Here is a 17,894-nt window from a genome sequence, read left to right on the forward strand (position 1 = left end):
GCATAAAAAACAAAAACATTTGTGTTTGTGTCTTATACGGGGATGGTGAATGATAGGTACATTTCCCCCCAAAAAAGCGTAGTTCCCCTTTAATAATGCTTTAAAATCAACATTTACCTGAATGCAGGTCAAGGTGTTTACTGCCCACAATCCATTTTCATCCAGGCGACACAAGACAAATTCCAATCTTCGAACAAAAATGAACAAATAACCGTCAGTAGAAGCCCAAAATCTCACGTCCTGACAAGAAAGTGTCACAGGTGTTCCAAGCGTTCACAGTCCAACGAACCAGTCGTCAGTTTGTGCGTAGACTTGTAATGGTAAAATAAACAAAAACAAAACAAGAAAACAACAAAAAAACTAATAAAATCGGAACTAAAAAGACTTGGGAACGTGGTGAGAAGCTAGCAGGCTAAAGGCTGTACGGTGACTTGTAAAAGACTAGTTTAGTTCAACAAGGTGTCTTGCAAGTGTCACGCCCCCACCAGTAGAGCCCGCCTTGAAAAATTATGCGCATGCCCAATAATGGCAAAGGAATACGTCAGTCAGCCATATTGGAACAGGCAAGACTTTGCACACACAAAAAAACCCATATTCGATGCTTTACAGCAGGAGTCTCCAAACGTTTAGACTCGGGGGCCACAATAGGTTAAAATGAGTGTATATATATATATATATATATACATATATATATATATACACACACATATAGATATATATATATATACATATATGTATATATATATATATACACACACACACATATATACATACATATATATATGTATGTATATATATATTACATACTATATATATATACACATACATACATAAATATATATACATACACCTACTCAGTGGCCTAGTGGTTAGAGTGTCCGCCCTGAGATCGGTAGGTTGTGAGTTCAAAACCCGGCCGGTTCATACCAAAGACTATAAAAATGGTTGGCACTCAGCATCAAGGGTTGGAATTGGGGGTTAATACACCTAAAATGATTCCCGGGCGCGGCCACCACTGCTGCTCACTGCTCTCCTCACCTCCCAGGGGGGGATCAAGGGTGATGGGTCAAATGCAGAGAATAATTTCGCCACACCTAGTGTGTGTGACAATCATTGGCACTTTTATATATATATATATATACACATACATATATACACACACTCATATATATACACATACATACATATATATATTTATATAGACACATACACATATACACACACACATTCTTATATATATACACACATACATACATATATACACACACACACATTCTTATATATATATATACACACACATACATACATATATAAATACATACACACATACATATATACATACATACATGTATATATATACACACAAACATATATATATATACATACTTATATATACATATACACTCACATACATACATATATACACATATTTATACTTATATATCTCTATACAGTATATAGATAGAGAGATGAATCTATATATATATATATATATATATATATAAAAAATAGATTAATATAATAAAAAAACATTTCATTGAAATACCACCCAAAATGAACCAGTGTTCAATGCAGACATTCTCCAACCAGATAATTTGCTCTTAATTTAAGAGCACCAGTAAAAAATTTAACAAAAAATGTGTTTATGACAGATGTTTGTTTTTAATGCAAGTTCACAAATGCAGATCAACAGCATTATGTATAAAAATGTTTAGCAATGATGTCATACACATGCTATCCTGGTGAATAGATGCCTAATTCAGTGTTTAGTTAAACAAAAAAGTTAATTTATGTCAATCTGTAGACAAAAAAACCCTTGAATAATACAAGACTTTCTTTAATAGCAATCTCTTTTGGACCACCAATCACCACTGAAGATGTTACTCAGTGTAAAACATGTAAACATTACTAGTCAGCTTCACCTCTGACCACCAAACCATTGGTGTTAAATAAGAAATAACACAATGGGGAAATTATCAGGCTGCACTTACAGCAGCAGGATTGAGATTCACAGTCCACTGACAGCTAAAGGTAATGCCACTCACAAAGATTCATCATCATTAACACCAACTGACGCTTTCAAGGCAGAGTTGTTTAGAAGGATGTAACAACACACCAGACCTCTGGAATGTTGAAAAAAGAATTATGACGCAACTACTTGCTTTACTTCTCCTGTTACACTTAAGTCCTTGTATGGGAAAAAAACACCTTTGTCATAATACACCAATAGGTATTACCTAAATGAAAGTAAATCAAAATCATGGAAGTGTTAGTGTGCACAAGACAGAGCTCAAAATGTATGGAAACAAACTCAGTCCTGGACAACTAACAACGGCCCCATTAAAAGATGGGCCTAGTTCTATCTATCCTCCAACAAGGCCTCAAAGGTAGCACTATTAGTTATGTTGTTTAGACTTGACTCCTATTTCACAATATGGGCTCTGGCGTCAGAGTGAAATAATCTCTCCCGCCACAGGGAGGCGATGAGGTCGTGTACTAAAGTCTAGACTTCAAAAGTAAAACAACCTTGGTAATTGCTAGAGCAAAAAAAATGCAACTCAGCTTCTGAACATTATGATTTTCAATAAAATCAATCCCAACTGGTTATGTAGAAACTTCAAAACAAACCTTTATGAGATTTAACTATTTAATGACAAACTGCCAGTATTAGACATGTTGGAATGCATTTTGCGTTTAAAAATGTGAATCACTGGAAAATGGCGAACTAAATAAAACAGTCACGGCTTTTCAACTTATACTTTCTTCCCCACACTCTTTTTTTTCCTGATCAGGAAGCGCCACGGCGAGTCAATGGCACTCATTTTAAAAAAATCTGAGGAGAAATGAAACAAGCAAGAGGTTATGCATGCTGAAGCCCTTTACAGTCTAACGCACCAACGAAAACTGGTCTTATATGGTCATGTATGTAGACTTTTATGATCATTATACATCATTAGCTGCCTTAGTTTTGTTTTAATTAAATAACTGTTGTTCGATCACTAGAAGTCCTTGAATGGCGTTCATATCACAACGTTCAAGTCTGGGATTGTCCTACAATATTGAACGCTACATTATATAAAACAAGTCATTCAGGTTGTACTTTTAAATAACCTCTTTATCCAAATACTATGTAGATACAATACTATCATTATCTACATCATTACTGCAGCTTATAACGGTGTTATCAAAAAAGAATACCCATTTGTGTGGTGTCCTCTCCCAACATAACGCATGTAGCAGTGAGGAACTAATGCATTAAACCATGATCCTTTATAAAGTACAAGGGAGAGGTCACATTCACGTCTTGAAATGTCAGTAACTTACTTTATGGATGGACTGCGAAACACTTGAAGCTCAAAAATATAAGGCTTTGACACAGTCTGGGACGGTAAAATGTTCAATGATCAGTCCAATTATGCTGAGTGCAGAGGGATGACAAATTTGCACCCAAAAGGGGAATGGTATTTGATTCCCACTTCCTGAAAGACCTGACGGGGGATACCTATGTCACACAGGTAGACACTACCAGCCCCCTCTCCTAAAGGAAGGGGCAGGCAAAGGGAGAGGGACCATTTGGCCTCCACTGCCTGTCCTTGTCCACTAACAGGAGGATCTAAGCTGAGTACTGGTGCACGGTTCTGGTTAGCCCAATCGGCAGCGGCTCTGTACCAAGGCTGATCCATCAGGAATGTGTTCTCGTGGCAGTCAAGGCAGTCGATGATTAGATCCACCGGCGTGTCCGGCAGGTCTGTGCAATCATAAAAGTAAATATTGTAAAACCCCTAACTGCAGATTGGCCTTTTGGGCATTCAAGCAAATTATTAATCATTTCACCAGGTGGTCATATGTGTGCACAGTATTGTTGTCCTGATACCAATATTTTGGTACCGGTATCAAAATTATTTTGACTTTTTGATACTTTTCTAAATAAAGGGGACCACAAAAATTGCATTATTGGCTTTATTTTAACAACAAATCTTAGGGTACATGAAACATACGTTTATTATTGCAAAGTTGTCCTTAAATAAAATAGTGAACATACTAGACAACTTGTCTTTTAGTAGTAAACAAACAAAAGCTTCTAATTTAGTTTGCTGACATATGCAGTAACATATTGTGTCATTTATCATTCTATTATTTTGTCAACATTATTAAGGACAACTGGTAGAAAATGAATTATTAATCTACTTGTTCATTTCCTGTTAATATCTGCTTACTTTCTCTTTGAACATGTTCTATCTGCACTTCTGTTCAAATGTAATAATCACTTATTCTTCTGTTTGATACTTTACATTAGTTTTGGATGATACCACAAATTTGGGTAGCGATCCGATACCGAGCAGTTACAGGATCATACATTGGTCATATTCAAAGTCCTCATGTGTCCAGGGACATATTTACTGAGTTTATAAACATAATGTGGATTTTAAAAAACCAAAAGAAGATGTTGTGATGCCAAAAAATATCGACGTAATCATAATAGTATCAACTAGATAGTGATGTAGTGATGATGGTAGTGATGTTTCCCTCTTACACACATGTAAGAAGGATGTGTGCTATGGCTATTTGTTTTTTTCCCCTTGGCCTCAGTCTGGACCCCCTCTCCAGGGGCCCAGGCGTAGACCAAATTTTTTTTTCTCTCACCCCCCTCATTGTTTACCTGTTTCTCACCTTTTTTGTAAGGGGCGCCAGAAGTTGGCAGACCCGTCAGCGATCCTGTTCTGTCTCCCTGTAATGTTTGTCTGATCTTGAATGGGATTGGGCTGAAAATTGTAATTTCCCCTCAGGGTTTAATTAAGTATTTCTGATTCTGATAGATACGCTCCTGTAGTTGGTATCATTACAGTGCATGTTAGGTGTAGATCCACCAATGGCGTTTACATTTTGATGCCGGTGAGCTACGGTGTGTAGTGAAGCATGTTTAGCTATTCCTCGTCCTGCAGGGATGATACTTGTAAGAAACTTACTTTATTTGTCGCCATGGAGACGAGGATTAGTGATTTAGAAGTAGCTAAAACACTGCAGACTGGGGCTGAACTTTAGCCGCTAGCTAGCTAGTCATGTCTTAAAGCACCTCTTCCTGAGGGCGTTTCAGTGTTATAACTTCACCTTTATCTTTACTTTTTAAGCCAAAATGCGCCCGTTTTCCCTTTTCTGTCTACACACTGTGTCTGCTTGTAAGTACCCTGTGATTGTGCGCTGCCGAACGTGCTCCTCTGCTCGTAAACCAGCAATGATACGACGTGACGACGACAACGGGTACTTTTCAGAGGCGGTATAGTACCGAATGTGATTCATTAGTATCGCGGTACTATACTAATACCGGTATACCATACAACCGTAGTGCACAGTGACCTAATATTTACAATCAAGTACATCCAAATTATAACTTGCACTCCGCTTACCTTTGATATTTGACACTTGTTTCCCCCCAGTCTTATTGAAGAGAGTGAGCTCGCAGGTGACTGGGTCCACCATCTTGACAAAGTTAGGAAGGAACAGGACGACCTCGACTTCGTGGTTTGCCAGGTGACGACCACAGCTGATGCCCTGAGCGCCCTGAACGTGTGGGCCACACAGCAGTGCCACTGTGGGACGTTGGTGTAAATTCTTTGGAGTGAACCTGGAAGAACCAAAAGAGAAATTTAGACAATTTTGTGTCACGTCACACTAAAGAACAGTTTTAAACAATCTAAAGCTGTGAACCACACTACGGAATATTTTTGAAATCCTGCCTACATTTGAATGTCTACAATAGAAGTCTGCAACCTTTTTTCTTCTAGGAGCTAATTTTACAAAACAAAAATGGCCGGGAGCTACTCCATTTTGTTTACAATTATTTTCTTTGCTTATTTTAACCCGAACAAAGGTAATAGGCTTGTTTTGCAAGAGCATTAACAAAATGTTGGTATCGACAACTTATATTTTAAACTAAAATATCCTTTTTTTTGGCCAAAAGAAAGGATTTTGTGTTTTATTTCTATGACTGGCAACATTTAAATTGTACTTTACTTAAGAAGCAGATTTCTACTCAACAGTGAGGTCATTGTCTTTATGCTGTTTTCTGGTAATGGGTTATTATATATGTCTTAATTGTGTAATAATGCTCATTGTCATTTCTGTATTATTTTTTCGCTAACTGCCTATTTGCTATTACTTTTACCATCATATTTGTACATGTCGTATTTGCTGATGTTGCTCTATTGTTGTTGTTGTCTCTCTGTCTAATCCCCCTCTTGTCCCCACAATTCCCCCTGTCCTCCTTTTTTTCTCTTTCTATCCCCTCCTGCACCAAATGATAATATAAATACATTTAATAAAGTCAAATACAAATAAGGCAACAAGAGAAGTATCCTACACTTCTCTTTTGTAAAGTAAATGTGAACAGCCTATATGGGCATCTACATCAACTATATGATTTGCCTGAGAAGCTGGACAGGACAAAAATTAAATAAATATATGTCTTAATTGAACAGTCGTCTCTTCAGGATGCGCCGTTTTGTGGGTGGCCTTATTTACACGGCTCACCTTCGACAGCATCTTCTCCCCGTCATCTTTGTTGTAGTAAAATAAAGCCTTAATTTAGAAAAGTATTGAAATAATTTTAGTACCAGTACCATAATATTGGTATCGGGACAACACTAGTACGTACAGTTTCTAACCCTGACAAATCAGAGGTTGGAATGGATTGTGTTCTCACAGTAAAATAGAAGTACTCCTACCTGTTTGGCCCACCAAGCAATGTGAGGGCCATCTGACTAGCACACACTCCAGTCATTTCAAGTCGCCGCTCCAACGTGAGGCCATGACGCTCCGCGACTAACAGCAGACGCTTGTGCAGATCGTATGATATACTGGGTACCACAAGTCCAGAGTCTGTTCGGAACAAAAAACAACATAAATCAATAACTATTTTATTAGTCTTACTAAATTTTCACTTTTCTTATTATCCGTATTGTTAACATTGTTTCTTCCTCTTCTTTAACATGGCACACAAAACTATTTCAACCTATTTGCTCATTGATATTGTATTATTTTTCAACACCTTGCTATCTTTTCTTAACACAGGAAGTCAACAGACTTTAATGACACAAAGTAAGCAAATGGAATATTGCAGACATTAATCACATGTAAAATGTAAGGATGTGCCTAACACTATCAACCATTTTTGGTGAAAAGTATGTGATCGGCCCCTGCCAATTAATGCCTCTCAAAGCCAATTACATTTAACAGATACCTCATGTACATTTGGTCACTGGACTGACACTTTGTGGTAAATAAACTTTTTTTTTTTTTGAGTATCTCCAGTATAATCACTGGAGCACGGGGCTAAACATGTTCCACACAGTAAGAGCAAGCCAGGAGCAGACATGCTAATCGCTAAGCCAGCTTGAAACAACACAAATAAGTGCTTCAAGAAGTCGAGATTTTCATTTACATGTTCACAAATTCAGGATATAATTCCTTAGACACAGGAGGACTTAAAGGGCAAACCCCAAATTATTTAAATGAGTAGTAGATTGTAGTTTTTACTTTTGTTTAGATATGGTCGACAATAGCGATGTAACAATATTACGATTTCATATCAGGGTTACTGTCACCACAGTGTTTCCCATAAACTGCCAAGATACCTGTGGCGGTGGGGGCGTGGCTATGGGCATGGTCACCATGACACCATCAAGTAATTTGCATAATTTACTACAATGATATGATTTTCATTAAAAAGGTTTAAAAAATGTATACTTACTAATTAATAATAACAGTTTTATTTTAAACGTCCATCCATCCATCCATTTTACAATATAATTACAACACTTTATGTACATATTTATATACAGATTTGAACAATAAGTTATTCACTGAAATATATTTATTCATTGTGGTTCTTACAAAAAATATATCTTATAAAATATAAAAGCTAAAATGTCTCTTAAAGCTCTGCCCCTTTAATTAGTGCATACTAAATAATTTAACTTTAGCCTACTACTACAAGCATATTATTTACCAGCAACATAAAGTGAAACAGAGGCAGAGGTGTCCTGCCACAGTCAGTAACAAATAAACAGAAAACAGTAGTGGTCAAATACAAATAAGGCAACAAGAGAAGTATCCTACACTTCTCTTTTGTAAAGTAAATGTGAACAGCCTATATGGGCATCTACATCAACTATATGATTTGCCTGAGAAGCTGGACAGGACCAAAAAAATAAATAAAAAAAAATCTATTTGTGGCGGACGTAATTCTTTCGTGGTGGGCCGCCACAAATAAATGAATGTGTGGGAAACACTGCACCAAAATCATCCCGTTTGTCATTATTATGGCTGTATGGTGAATGTGTTCAAAAATTACCCAAACACACTGAAGTGGTTTGACCAGATAATTTTTAAATCACTTAAATAAATACACCAACTGTTAGAAAACGTACTATTTTGCAGATTTTGTGTTTCTTATGCTTCAATGATAAGAGTTCTGGCGAGCGTTGTGGCGTCCTACTCTGTTCAGCAGTCTTTGAACGCACCGTATAAACACCTCTGTGTAATATAATTTTGACTTAAAACGCTAAAACTAACAGTTGAGAGTTTTGCCGCGGTTATCTTTTAAACCGTTTGTCGTTATATCCCTAGTGTACAGTCCTATTGACTTTTATATAATCATACAAATAATTAGTAAAAAAAGAAAAATAACTAGTTTAAATATTGTGTTGATATTGTTCCATTGTTAACAGCACTTGTAAGTACAGAATATTCCAAAATTCATAGTTAAAACATGTGATCGATAATAGCTAATTTCACTCATGGAGGATCAGCATTGGAATCAGCAGCATAAAACCCTGATCGGAACATCCCTAGTCAAATATATGTTGTGAATAAAATATATGGTGTGAATAAAATATATGGTGTAAATGAATGCTCACTAAAAGATACGAACAAGTGGTAGAATTAAATAAGCTCTGCTTCTGTTGAATTAACACCGTAAAGTTCCTTAATGTAACTAATGTCTGAATACAAAAGGAAAGGTAGATATTAGTTTATTACATTATGGTATCGATCTATATACATAAAATCTATGTACAATACTACTCGGACTACTAGTCATTTTGGTCATGGTGAAAAGAACGTACCAGTGCAGTATTCTTTGGCCCCTGGCTGTGGTACTGTGATCTGTCTGTACACTACAGGTTTGCCCTCCAGAATGTTCTCATCGTGGCGGTACCGTGAGGGCGTTTGCTCTTGAGGCGTCCCACGCGATCTAGCCCCATTGCGACGCTCTGACGTGTCAATCTCTGAAAAAACTGCCGCTTTGTCGAAAAGGGCCAAGTTTCCTTCAAAATCAAAGTCTGTGTCCAGGCCGTCATCTATTCCGTCGCCAAAACACTCGTCGTCCCTTTGTTTCATCTGACTGCTGCCGTTTTTCACTCCGTTCTTCTTTGGGGTGACTTGGTTTGCGCCTCGACTGCTAGATGACCCTGAAAAAGTGAACACATAAGGCTAATGTTAATACTTTACAATGACACACTTTACTACTGATTGTCCAAACTTACAGGAGTTGTGTCTTCGTCTAAAGCCCTTGGGGACCTCCAGGTGGCGGTCTCCATAGCTTTTTGAAAAGCTTTGTGGAGAATTCACTGCATCTACAGTTCGAGGGTCACCTTTTGGAACTGCAACTGGATTTGTTTTTGAATTAGTGGACACTGATGAGCTGGTCTGGGCATTTCCATTTCTGATATCCAAGATCTTTAAATCCTTAATGTCAATGGCACTGTAGGGGAAATTTGACAAATAGTATATCATTTAGTCCCGACTAAAACAGTTCAAAAGTGACGCCAGGCTGTACCTGAATGTAACTTCTGGAACCGGACACTTGACTCCATTGTGAAAAGGTTGTCTGAGGGATATTGTTTGGCAGGACTGGTCCACTGATGACACCTCTCCCTGATAAACTCCCAATGTTGGGCCACAGTTTATAGACACCAAACTACCCAGCCAATCCGCAGCCATGCCTGTCAACATTGACAAACTATTTTCAGAATTGCACGGAGGACAATGAAACCGTGCGTTGGGCAGCACTTCGCAAGGTCAACGTCAAGAAGTCTAGATTTTCATTTTCATGTTTACAAATTCAGGATTTAATTCCTTAGACACAGGAGGACTTAAAGGGCAAACCCCAAATGATTTAAATGAGTAGTAGATTGTAGTTTTTACTTTTGTTTAGGTATTGTCAACAATAGCGATGTAACCATATTAAGATTTCATATCAGGGTTACTGTCACCAAAATCATCCCGTTTGTCAATATTATGGCTGTATGTTGAATAAGGCTGCAGCTAACGATTATTTTTCTATCGATTAATCTATAGATTATTTTTTCGATTAATCGGTTAATTTATAGATTTTTTTTCTGATTAATCTATAGATTATTTTTCCTTTTACCGATTATTTTTTATTTTATTTTATTTAAAATGAAGATGAAAAAATAAATGTAGGCCAGTTTTTTCAAAAGGCATGGCTTTTATTTACAAAAAAAAAAAAGGATGGCCACTCAGTCAACATTGACAACAACATGACAAAATATTCTGTAACAATGTAAACATTTAAAACTTTAAAAAAAATTAAAAGTAGCTTATTTGCTTTTTAATGTGCAAATATAAAAGTAAACATCCAGTGCAAATCTTAATATTCTGCAATAGTATAAGCATTTCAAAAGTAAAAGTATTGCTTATTTTGCTTTAAAATGTGCAAAAATAAAGATAAACATCCAATACAAAAAAGTGCAAAACGAAATATTCTGTAACAACAGTGTAAACATTTCAACAAAAGTGAAAGTATTGCTTATTTGCTAAAATGTATTAAAAAAAAAAAAAAGTTTTTTTTTTTTTTTTTTAATAAATAAATACAATCATGTGTGCTTACGGACTGTATCCCTGCAAACTGTATTGATCTGTATTGATATATAATGTATATATTGTGTTTTTTATGTTGATTTCATTAAAAAAAAAATTTCATTAAATTTTTTTAAAATTTTTTTTTAAATTTCTGGTGCGGCCCGGTACCAATCGGTCTAAATCACTTAAATAAATACACCAACTGTTAGAAAGCATACTATCTTGCAGATGTTGTGTTTCTTAGAGAGAATGGATGCTTCACTGATAAGAGGTCTGGCGAGCGTTGTGGCGTCCTACTCTGTTCAGCAGTCTTTGAACGCACTGTAAAAACACATCTGTGTAATATAATTTTGATTTAAAACGCTAAAACTAACAGTTGAGAGTTTTGCCGCGGTTACTTCTTAAACCGTTTGTCGTTATATCCCTAGTGTACAGTACTATTGACTTTTATGTAATCATACAATTGTATGTAATAAAAGAAAAAATAACTAGTTTAAATATTGTGTTGGTATTGTTCCATTGTTAACAGCACTTGCCGTAAGTACAGAATATTCCAAAATTCTTAGTTAAAACATGTGATCGTTAACAGCTAATTGGAGGATCAGTATTGGAATCGGCAGCATAAAATCCTGATCGGAACATCCCTAGTAAATTATATGTTGTGAATAAATGATCACAAATAGATACGAACAAGTGGTAGAATTAAATAAGCTCTGCTTCTGCCTACTCCTTTTTGGACATGTTGAATTAACACTGTCAGGTTCCTTAATGTAATGAATGGCTGAATACAATAGGAAAGGTAGATATTAGTTTATTACATTATGGTATCGATCTATATACAGCATATCAAATATTTAAGCGTATTACTTGGACTACTACTCGTTTTTGTCATGGTGAAAAGAACGTACCAGTGCAGTATTCTGATAGTAATTTTTACTTTTGTTTAGGTATTGTCGACAATAGCGATGTAACAATATTAAGGTTTCATATCAGGGTTACTGTCACCAAAATCATCCCGTTTGTCATTATTATCGCAATATGTTGTATGTGTTCAAAAAGTACTTAAACACACTGTAGTGGTTTGACCAGATCATTTCTAAATCACTTAAATAAATACACCAACTTTTAGAAAGCATACTATTTTGCAGATGTTGTGTTTCTTAGAGAGAATGGATCGATGGATGCTTCACTGATAAGAGTTCTGGTGAGCGTTGTGGAGTCCTACTCTGTTTAGCAGTCTTTGAACGCACCGTAAAAACACCTCTGTGTAATATAATTTTGATTTGTACTGTGTTGAAGTATGGGGAAATACTTACCACAACACAATTCATCCTCTGATCATATTACAGAAAACAGCAGTGCGGATCATTCACAACGTTGGTTATTTAGAACATACTCATAAACTGTTTATTAGGGCTGTGAATCTTTGGGTGTCCCACGATTCGATTCAATATCGATTCTTGGGGTCACGATTCGATTCAAAATCTATTTTTTTTTTCAATTCAACACGATTCTCGATTCAAAAACGATTTTTTCCCCGATTCAATAGGATTATCTATTCATGGAATACATAGATTTCAGCAGGATCTACCCCAGTCTGCTGACATGCAAGCAGAGTAGTAGATTTTTGTAAAAAGCTTTTATAATTGTAAAGGACAATGTTTTATCAACTGATTGCAATAATGTACATTTGTTTTAACTATTAAATGAACCAAAAATATGACTTATTTTATCTTTGTGAAAATATTGGACACAGTGTGTTGTCAAGCTTATGAGATTATAAATAAATAAATGATAAATGGGTTATACTTGTATAGCGCTTTTCTACCTTCAAGGTACTCAAAGCGCTTTGACAGTATTTCCACATTCACCCATTCACACACACATTCACACACTGATGGCGGGAGCTGCCATGCAAGGCGCTAACCAGCAGCCATCAACAGCAAGGGTGAAGTGTCTTGCCCAAGGACACAACGGACGTGACTAGGATGGTAGAAGGTGGGGATTGAATCCCAGTAACCAGCAACCCTCCGATTGCTGGCGCGGCCACTCTACCAACTTCGCCACGCCGCCCCGATGTGATGCAAGTGTAAGCCACTGTGACACTATTATTCTTTTTTTTATAAACGTCTAACGATAATGTCAACGAGGGATTTTTAATTACTGCTATGTTGAAATTGTAACTAATATTGATACTGTTGTTGATAATATTCATTTTTGTTTCACTACTTTTGGTTTGTTGTGTGTGGTGTTTGTGTCTCCTCTCAATTGTTGTGTGTGGTGTTTGTGTCTCCTCTCAATTGCTCTGTTTATTGAAGTTCTGAGTGTTGCTGGGTCGGCTTTGGTTTAGGAATTGGATTGCATTGTTATGGTATTGCTGTGTATTGTTTTGTTGGATTGATTAATTAAAAAAAATTAAAAATTAAATAAATTAAAAAAAAAAAAAAAATCGATTTTTTAAAAATGAGAATCGATTCTGAATCGCACAACGTGAGAATCGCGAGTCGAATTCGAATCGACTTTTTCCCACGCCCCTACTTATGCAATCAAAGTTGCTCAAATTTGATCCATCCATCCATCCATCCATCCATTTTCTACCGCTTATTCCCTTCGGGGTCGCGGGGGGCGCTGGAGCCTATCTCAGCTACAATCGGGCGGAAGGCGGGATACACCCTGGACAAGTCGCCACCTCATCGCAGGGCCAACACAGATAGACAGACAACATTCACACTCACATTCACACACTAGGGCCAATTTAGTGTTGCCAATCAACCTATCCCCAGGTGCATGTCTTTGGAGGTGGGAGGAAGCCGTAGTACCCGGAGGGAACCCACGCAGTCACGGGGAGAACATGCAAACTCCACACAGAAAGATCCAGAGGCTCAGGACGACTACTCAGGACCTTCGTATTGTGAGGCAGACGCACTAACCCCTCTGCCACCGTGCTGCTCAAATTTGATGACCTTGTTAAATATAATACATTAATAATCTTATATAAAGCATTTAACAAATTATTGCCGCCTAATCTACAACGTTTTTTATAAGACGAGTGCAGGCTCATAACTTGAGAGAATTTGGATATTTCTTATTGCCGAGAGCTGAAACCACTCGTAAACGTTTTTGTGTGTCTGTATGCGGAGTAAAACTATGGAACAAACTGGACTTACAACACAAGCAATGCCAAACTATTAATCGATCTAAACTATTATACAAACATGGAGTCTGGTTCAAATATAGAGATGAGGGTCTTTAATTTGACCTGCTGTTGTACTCTGTCTCAAAGTGTTAACATGTACTCAATGTTTCCTTACCATTATTGCTATGTTGTCTATTACCATTATTGCTATGTTGTCTATTACCATTATTGCTATGTTGTCTATTACCATTATTGCTTTGTTGTCTATTACCATTATTGCTTTGTTGTCTATTACCATTGTTGGTATATTCATTATTCCTACATTGTTGATACAAATTATTGTTACAGTGTAATAATTATTGTTACCTGTGGTAATGCCACTATGATACAACATCTGTATTATAATCATTGAACAAAGTAACAGTGAAATTAATGTGAATAATCACTGTATGGAGAACTGGGGGTGGGATTAAAGGCCTACTGAAAGCCACTACTACCGACCACGCAGTCTGATAGTTTATATATTAATGATGAAATCTTAACATTGCAACACATGCCAGTACGGCCGGGTTAGATTAGTTAAGTGCAATTTTAAATTTCCCGCAAAATATCCTGCTGAAAAACTCGATATGATGACGTTTGCGCGTGATGTCACAGATTGTAACGGACATTTTGGGACAGCATTGTGGCCAGCTATTAAGTTGTCTGTTTTCATCGCAAAATTCCACAGTATTCTGGACATCTGTGTTGGTGAATCTTTTGCAATTTGTTTAAAGAACAATGGAGACAGCAAAGAAGAAAGCTGTAGGTGGGAAGCGGTGTATTAGCGGCCGGCTGCAGCAACACAAACACGTAGCCGGTGTTTCATTGTTTACATTCCCGAAAGATGACAGTCAAGCTTTACCATTGGCCTGTGGAGAACTGGGACAACAGAGACTCTTACCAGGAGGACTTTGAGTTGGATACGCGGTACCGTGAGTACGCAGCTGCGGCTTCCAAACATTTGATCGCTTGCCCGTACGTGCGTGCCGCTATGTGCATGTCACGTACGTAACTTTGGGGAAATATATGTGCTGTATGAACTTTGCAGAGGTGAACGGTACTTTGGGCTGTGGGATTGAGTGTGTTGTGCGGGTGTTTGATTTGTATTGGCGGGTTATATGGACGGGAGGGGGTAGGTGCTTGTTATGCGGGATTAATTTGTGGCATATTAAATATAAGCCTGGTTGTGTTGTGGCTAATAGAGTATATATATGTCTTGTGTTTATTTACTGTTGTAGTCATTCCCAGCTGAAAATCAGGTCCCACCCGCCTCTCACAGCATCTTCCTTATGTGAATCGCTTCCACTGCCCTCTAGTCCTTCACTCTCACTTTCCTCATCCACAAATCTTTCATCCTCGCTCAAATTAATGGGGTAATCGTCGCTTTCTCTGTCCGAATCGCTCTCGCTGCTGGTGGCCAAGATTGTAAACAATGTGCAGATGTGAGGAGCTCCACAACCTGTGACGTCACGCTACTTCCGCTACAAGCAAGGCTTTTTTTTATCAGCGACCAAAAGTTGCGAACTTTATCGTCAATGTTCTCTACTAAATTCTTTCAGCAAAAATATGGCAATATCGCAAAAATGATTAAGTATGACACATAGAATGGACCTGCTATCCCCGTTTAAATAAGAAAATCGCATTTCAGTAGGCCTTTAAATAAATTATCTTCTTCCCACTCCCTTTCAGGCAAAACTGGACAATCATGCATTACATACTATACATTACCTTTTGCACTATATTCATTTATATTATTATGTGTTGTCAACTTTGTACTTTTTTATGTCATTGCCTGAAATAAATAAATAAATGGAAACATTTAAAACGCTAAAACTAACAGTTGAGTTTTGCCGCGGTTATTTCTTAAACTGTGTGTCGTTATATCGCTAGTGTACAGTACTATTGACTTTTATGTAATCATACAATTGTATGTAATAAAAGAAAAAATAACTAGTTTAAATATTGTGTTGATATTGTTACATTGTTGACAGCACTTGCCGTAATTACAGAATATTCCAAAATTCTTAGTTAAAACATGTGATGGGTAACAGCTAATTTAAACATTTTGAAGGAATGTTACTAAACGTGAACTCCACCATGTTGGCGCACGGCTAAGCCGCTAGCAGCTATCGTTAGCTCCGGCTATCAAGCTCAGTGCGGCGAAGAGTCCGCTATCGCCATGAATTAAACAACATACCTTGTTGGGAGTACCACGAATCGTCTTCTTATCACGAAAACACACAGTTAGGTTCTTTTTAAGTGTTAGCTTCCTCCGCCACTACTTGAATGGCTCGACAATGCTGCTGAGAGCGTCTAGCTGATCACTTCCGCAGTGTTGCCGACTCCTCAGTAAGGAAAGCAGCTATTGGCTGTCCCAAAAGTCGCTAGAACTCGCTAGATGGTGTAAAAAGTAGAAATGGGGAAATGAGGACAATAATTATTACATATCCAATTATTCCTAAAGTTTCCATTTTCATTTAGTCATTTATTTCAGGCAATGACATATAAAAAAAAGTAGAAGGTAGACAACACATAATATAAAATAATATAATACAAAAGGTAATGTAGAATAGAAATAGTAGAGTTTTATTGTCATTATTACAGTGAACAGGGTCAAAGAACAACGCAATTGGAGCAGATCCCCTAAGGTGCATACACAATAATATAGTAATATAAATAGTAAAAAAGATAAAAACAGATACTGTATATATCTATATAATATGTATATATCCACATACATGCACATATCCATACATATGCATATATACATACATATACACATACATATAAATATATACACGTACATACACACACACACACACACACACACACACACACACACACACACACACACACACACACACACACACACACACACACACACACACACACACACACACACACACACATATATATATATGTATATATACATATATACACACATGTATATATATACATACACACATATATACATATACACATATATATACATACATATATATACATATACATACATATATATATACATATATATATATATACACACACATGTATATATATACATACACACATATATACATATATATGCATACATATATATACATATACATACATACATATATACATATATATATACACACACACATGTATATATATATACATACACACATATACACATATATACATACATACACACATATACACATATATACATACATATATATACATATACACACATTTATATATATATATATACACACACACATGTATATATATACATACACACATATATATACATATACATACATATATATATATACACACACACATGTATATATATACATACACACATATATATGCATACATATATATACATATACATACATATATATATATATATATATATATATACACACATGTATATATATACACACACATGTATACATATACATGCACACATATATACATATAAACATATATACATACATATATATACATATACACATATATACATACATATATATACATATACACACATATTTATATATATATATATATATATATATATATATATATATATATATATATATATATATATATATATATATATATATATATATATATATATACACACATATTTATATATATATATATATATATATATATATATATATATATATATATATATATATATATATATATATATATATATATATATATATACAGTACATACATCCATCCATCCATTTTCTACCGCTTATCCCTTTTTTTGGGGTCGCGGGGGGTGCTGGAGCCTATCTCCGCTGCATTCGGGTGGAAGGCAGGGTACACCCTG

At 36.2% G+C, this 17,894-nt stretch overlaps 2 protein-coding genes across 6 annotated transcripts in view; both read right to left on the minus strand.

The window, feature by feature from the left end:
* The window catches only part of LOC133641486 (tyrosine-protein kinase CSK-like), a 27,372-nt gene extending 26,772 nt beyond the window's left edge, over positions 1 to 600 (minus strand). The window contains exon 1 of one of the 4 annotated variants that reach the window (XM_062035244.1): positions 118 to 600. The gene's annotated coding sequence lies outside the window, so the exon portion shown is untranslated. The remainder of the gene's footprint in view (positions 1 to 117) is intronic. The other 3 variants (XM_062035245.1, XM_062035246.1, XM_062035247.1) reach the window with 3 other exon arrangements.
* Positions 601 to 3,296: 2,696 nt separating this feature from the next.
* Positions 3,297 to 17,894, minus strand: part of edc3 (enhancer of mRNA decapping 3 homolog (S. cerevisiae)) — a 233,816-nt gene continuing 219,218 nt past the window's right edge. The window contains exons 1-7 of one of the 2 annotated variants that reach the window (XM_062035914.1): positions 16,257 to 16,453; positions 9,836 to 10,001; positions 9,543 to 9,760; positions 9,123 to 9,467; positions 6,723 to 6,876; positions 5,406 to 5,623; positions 3,297 to 3,748 (exon numbers count right to left, since the gene is read on the minus strand). In XM_062035914.1, the coding sequence (XP_061891898.1) occupies positions 3,414 to 3,748; positions 5,406 to 5,623; positions 6,723 to 6,876; positions 9,123 to 9,467; positions 9,543 to 9,760; positions 9,836 to 9,999 (1,434 nt within the window). In that variant the 5' untranslated portion in view covers positions 10,000 to 10,001; positions 16,257 to 16,453 and the 3' untranslated portion in view covers positions 3,297 to 3,413. Of the gene's footprint in view, positions 3,749 to 5,405; positions 5,624 to 6,722; positions 6,877 to 9,122; positions 9,468 to 9,542; positions 9,761 to 9,835; positions 10,002 to 16,256; positions 16,454 to 17,894 lie in introns of those variants that run through there. The other variant, XM_062035915.1, reaches the window with a different exon arrangement.

Source organism: Entelurus aequoreus, linkage group LG24 (assembly GCF_033978785.1).
Source record: "Entelurus aequoreus isolate RoL-2023_Sb linkage group LG24, RoL_Eaeq_v1.1, whole genome shotgun sequence".
NCBI classification, from domain to species: domain Eukaryota; kingdom Metazoa; phylum Chordata; class Actinopteri; order Syngnathiformes; family Syngnathidae; genus Entelurus; species Entelurus aequoreus.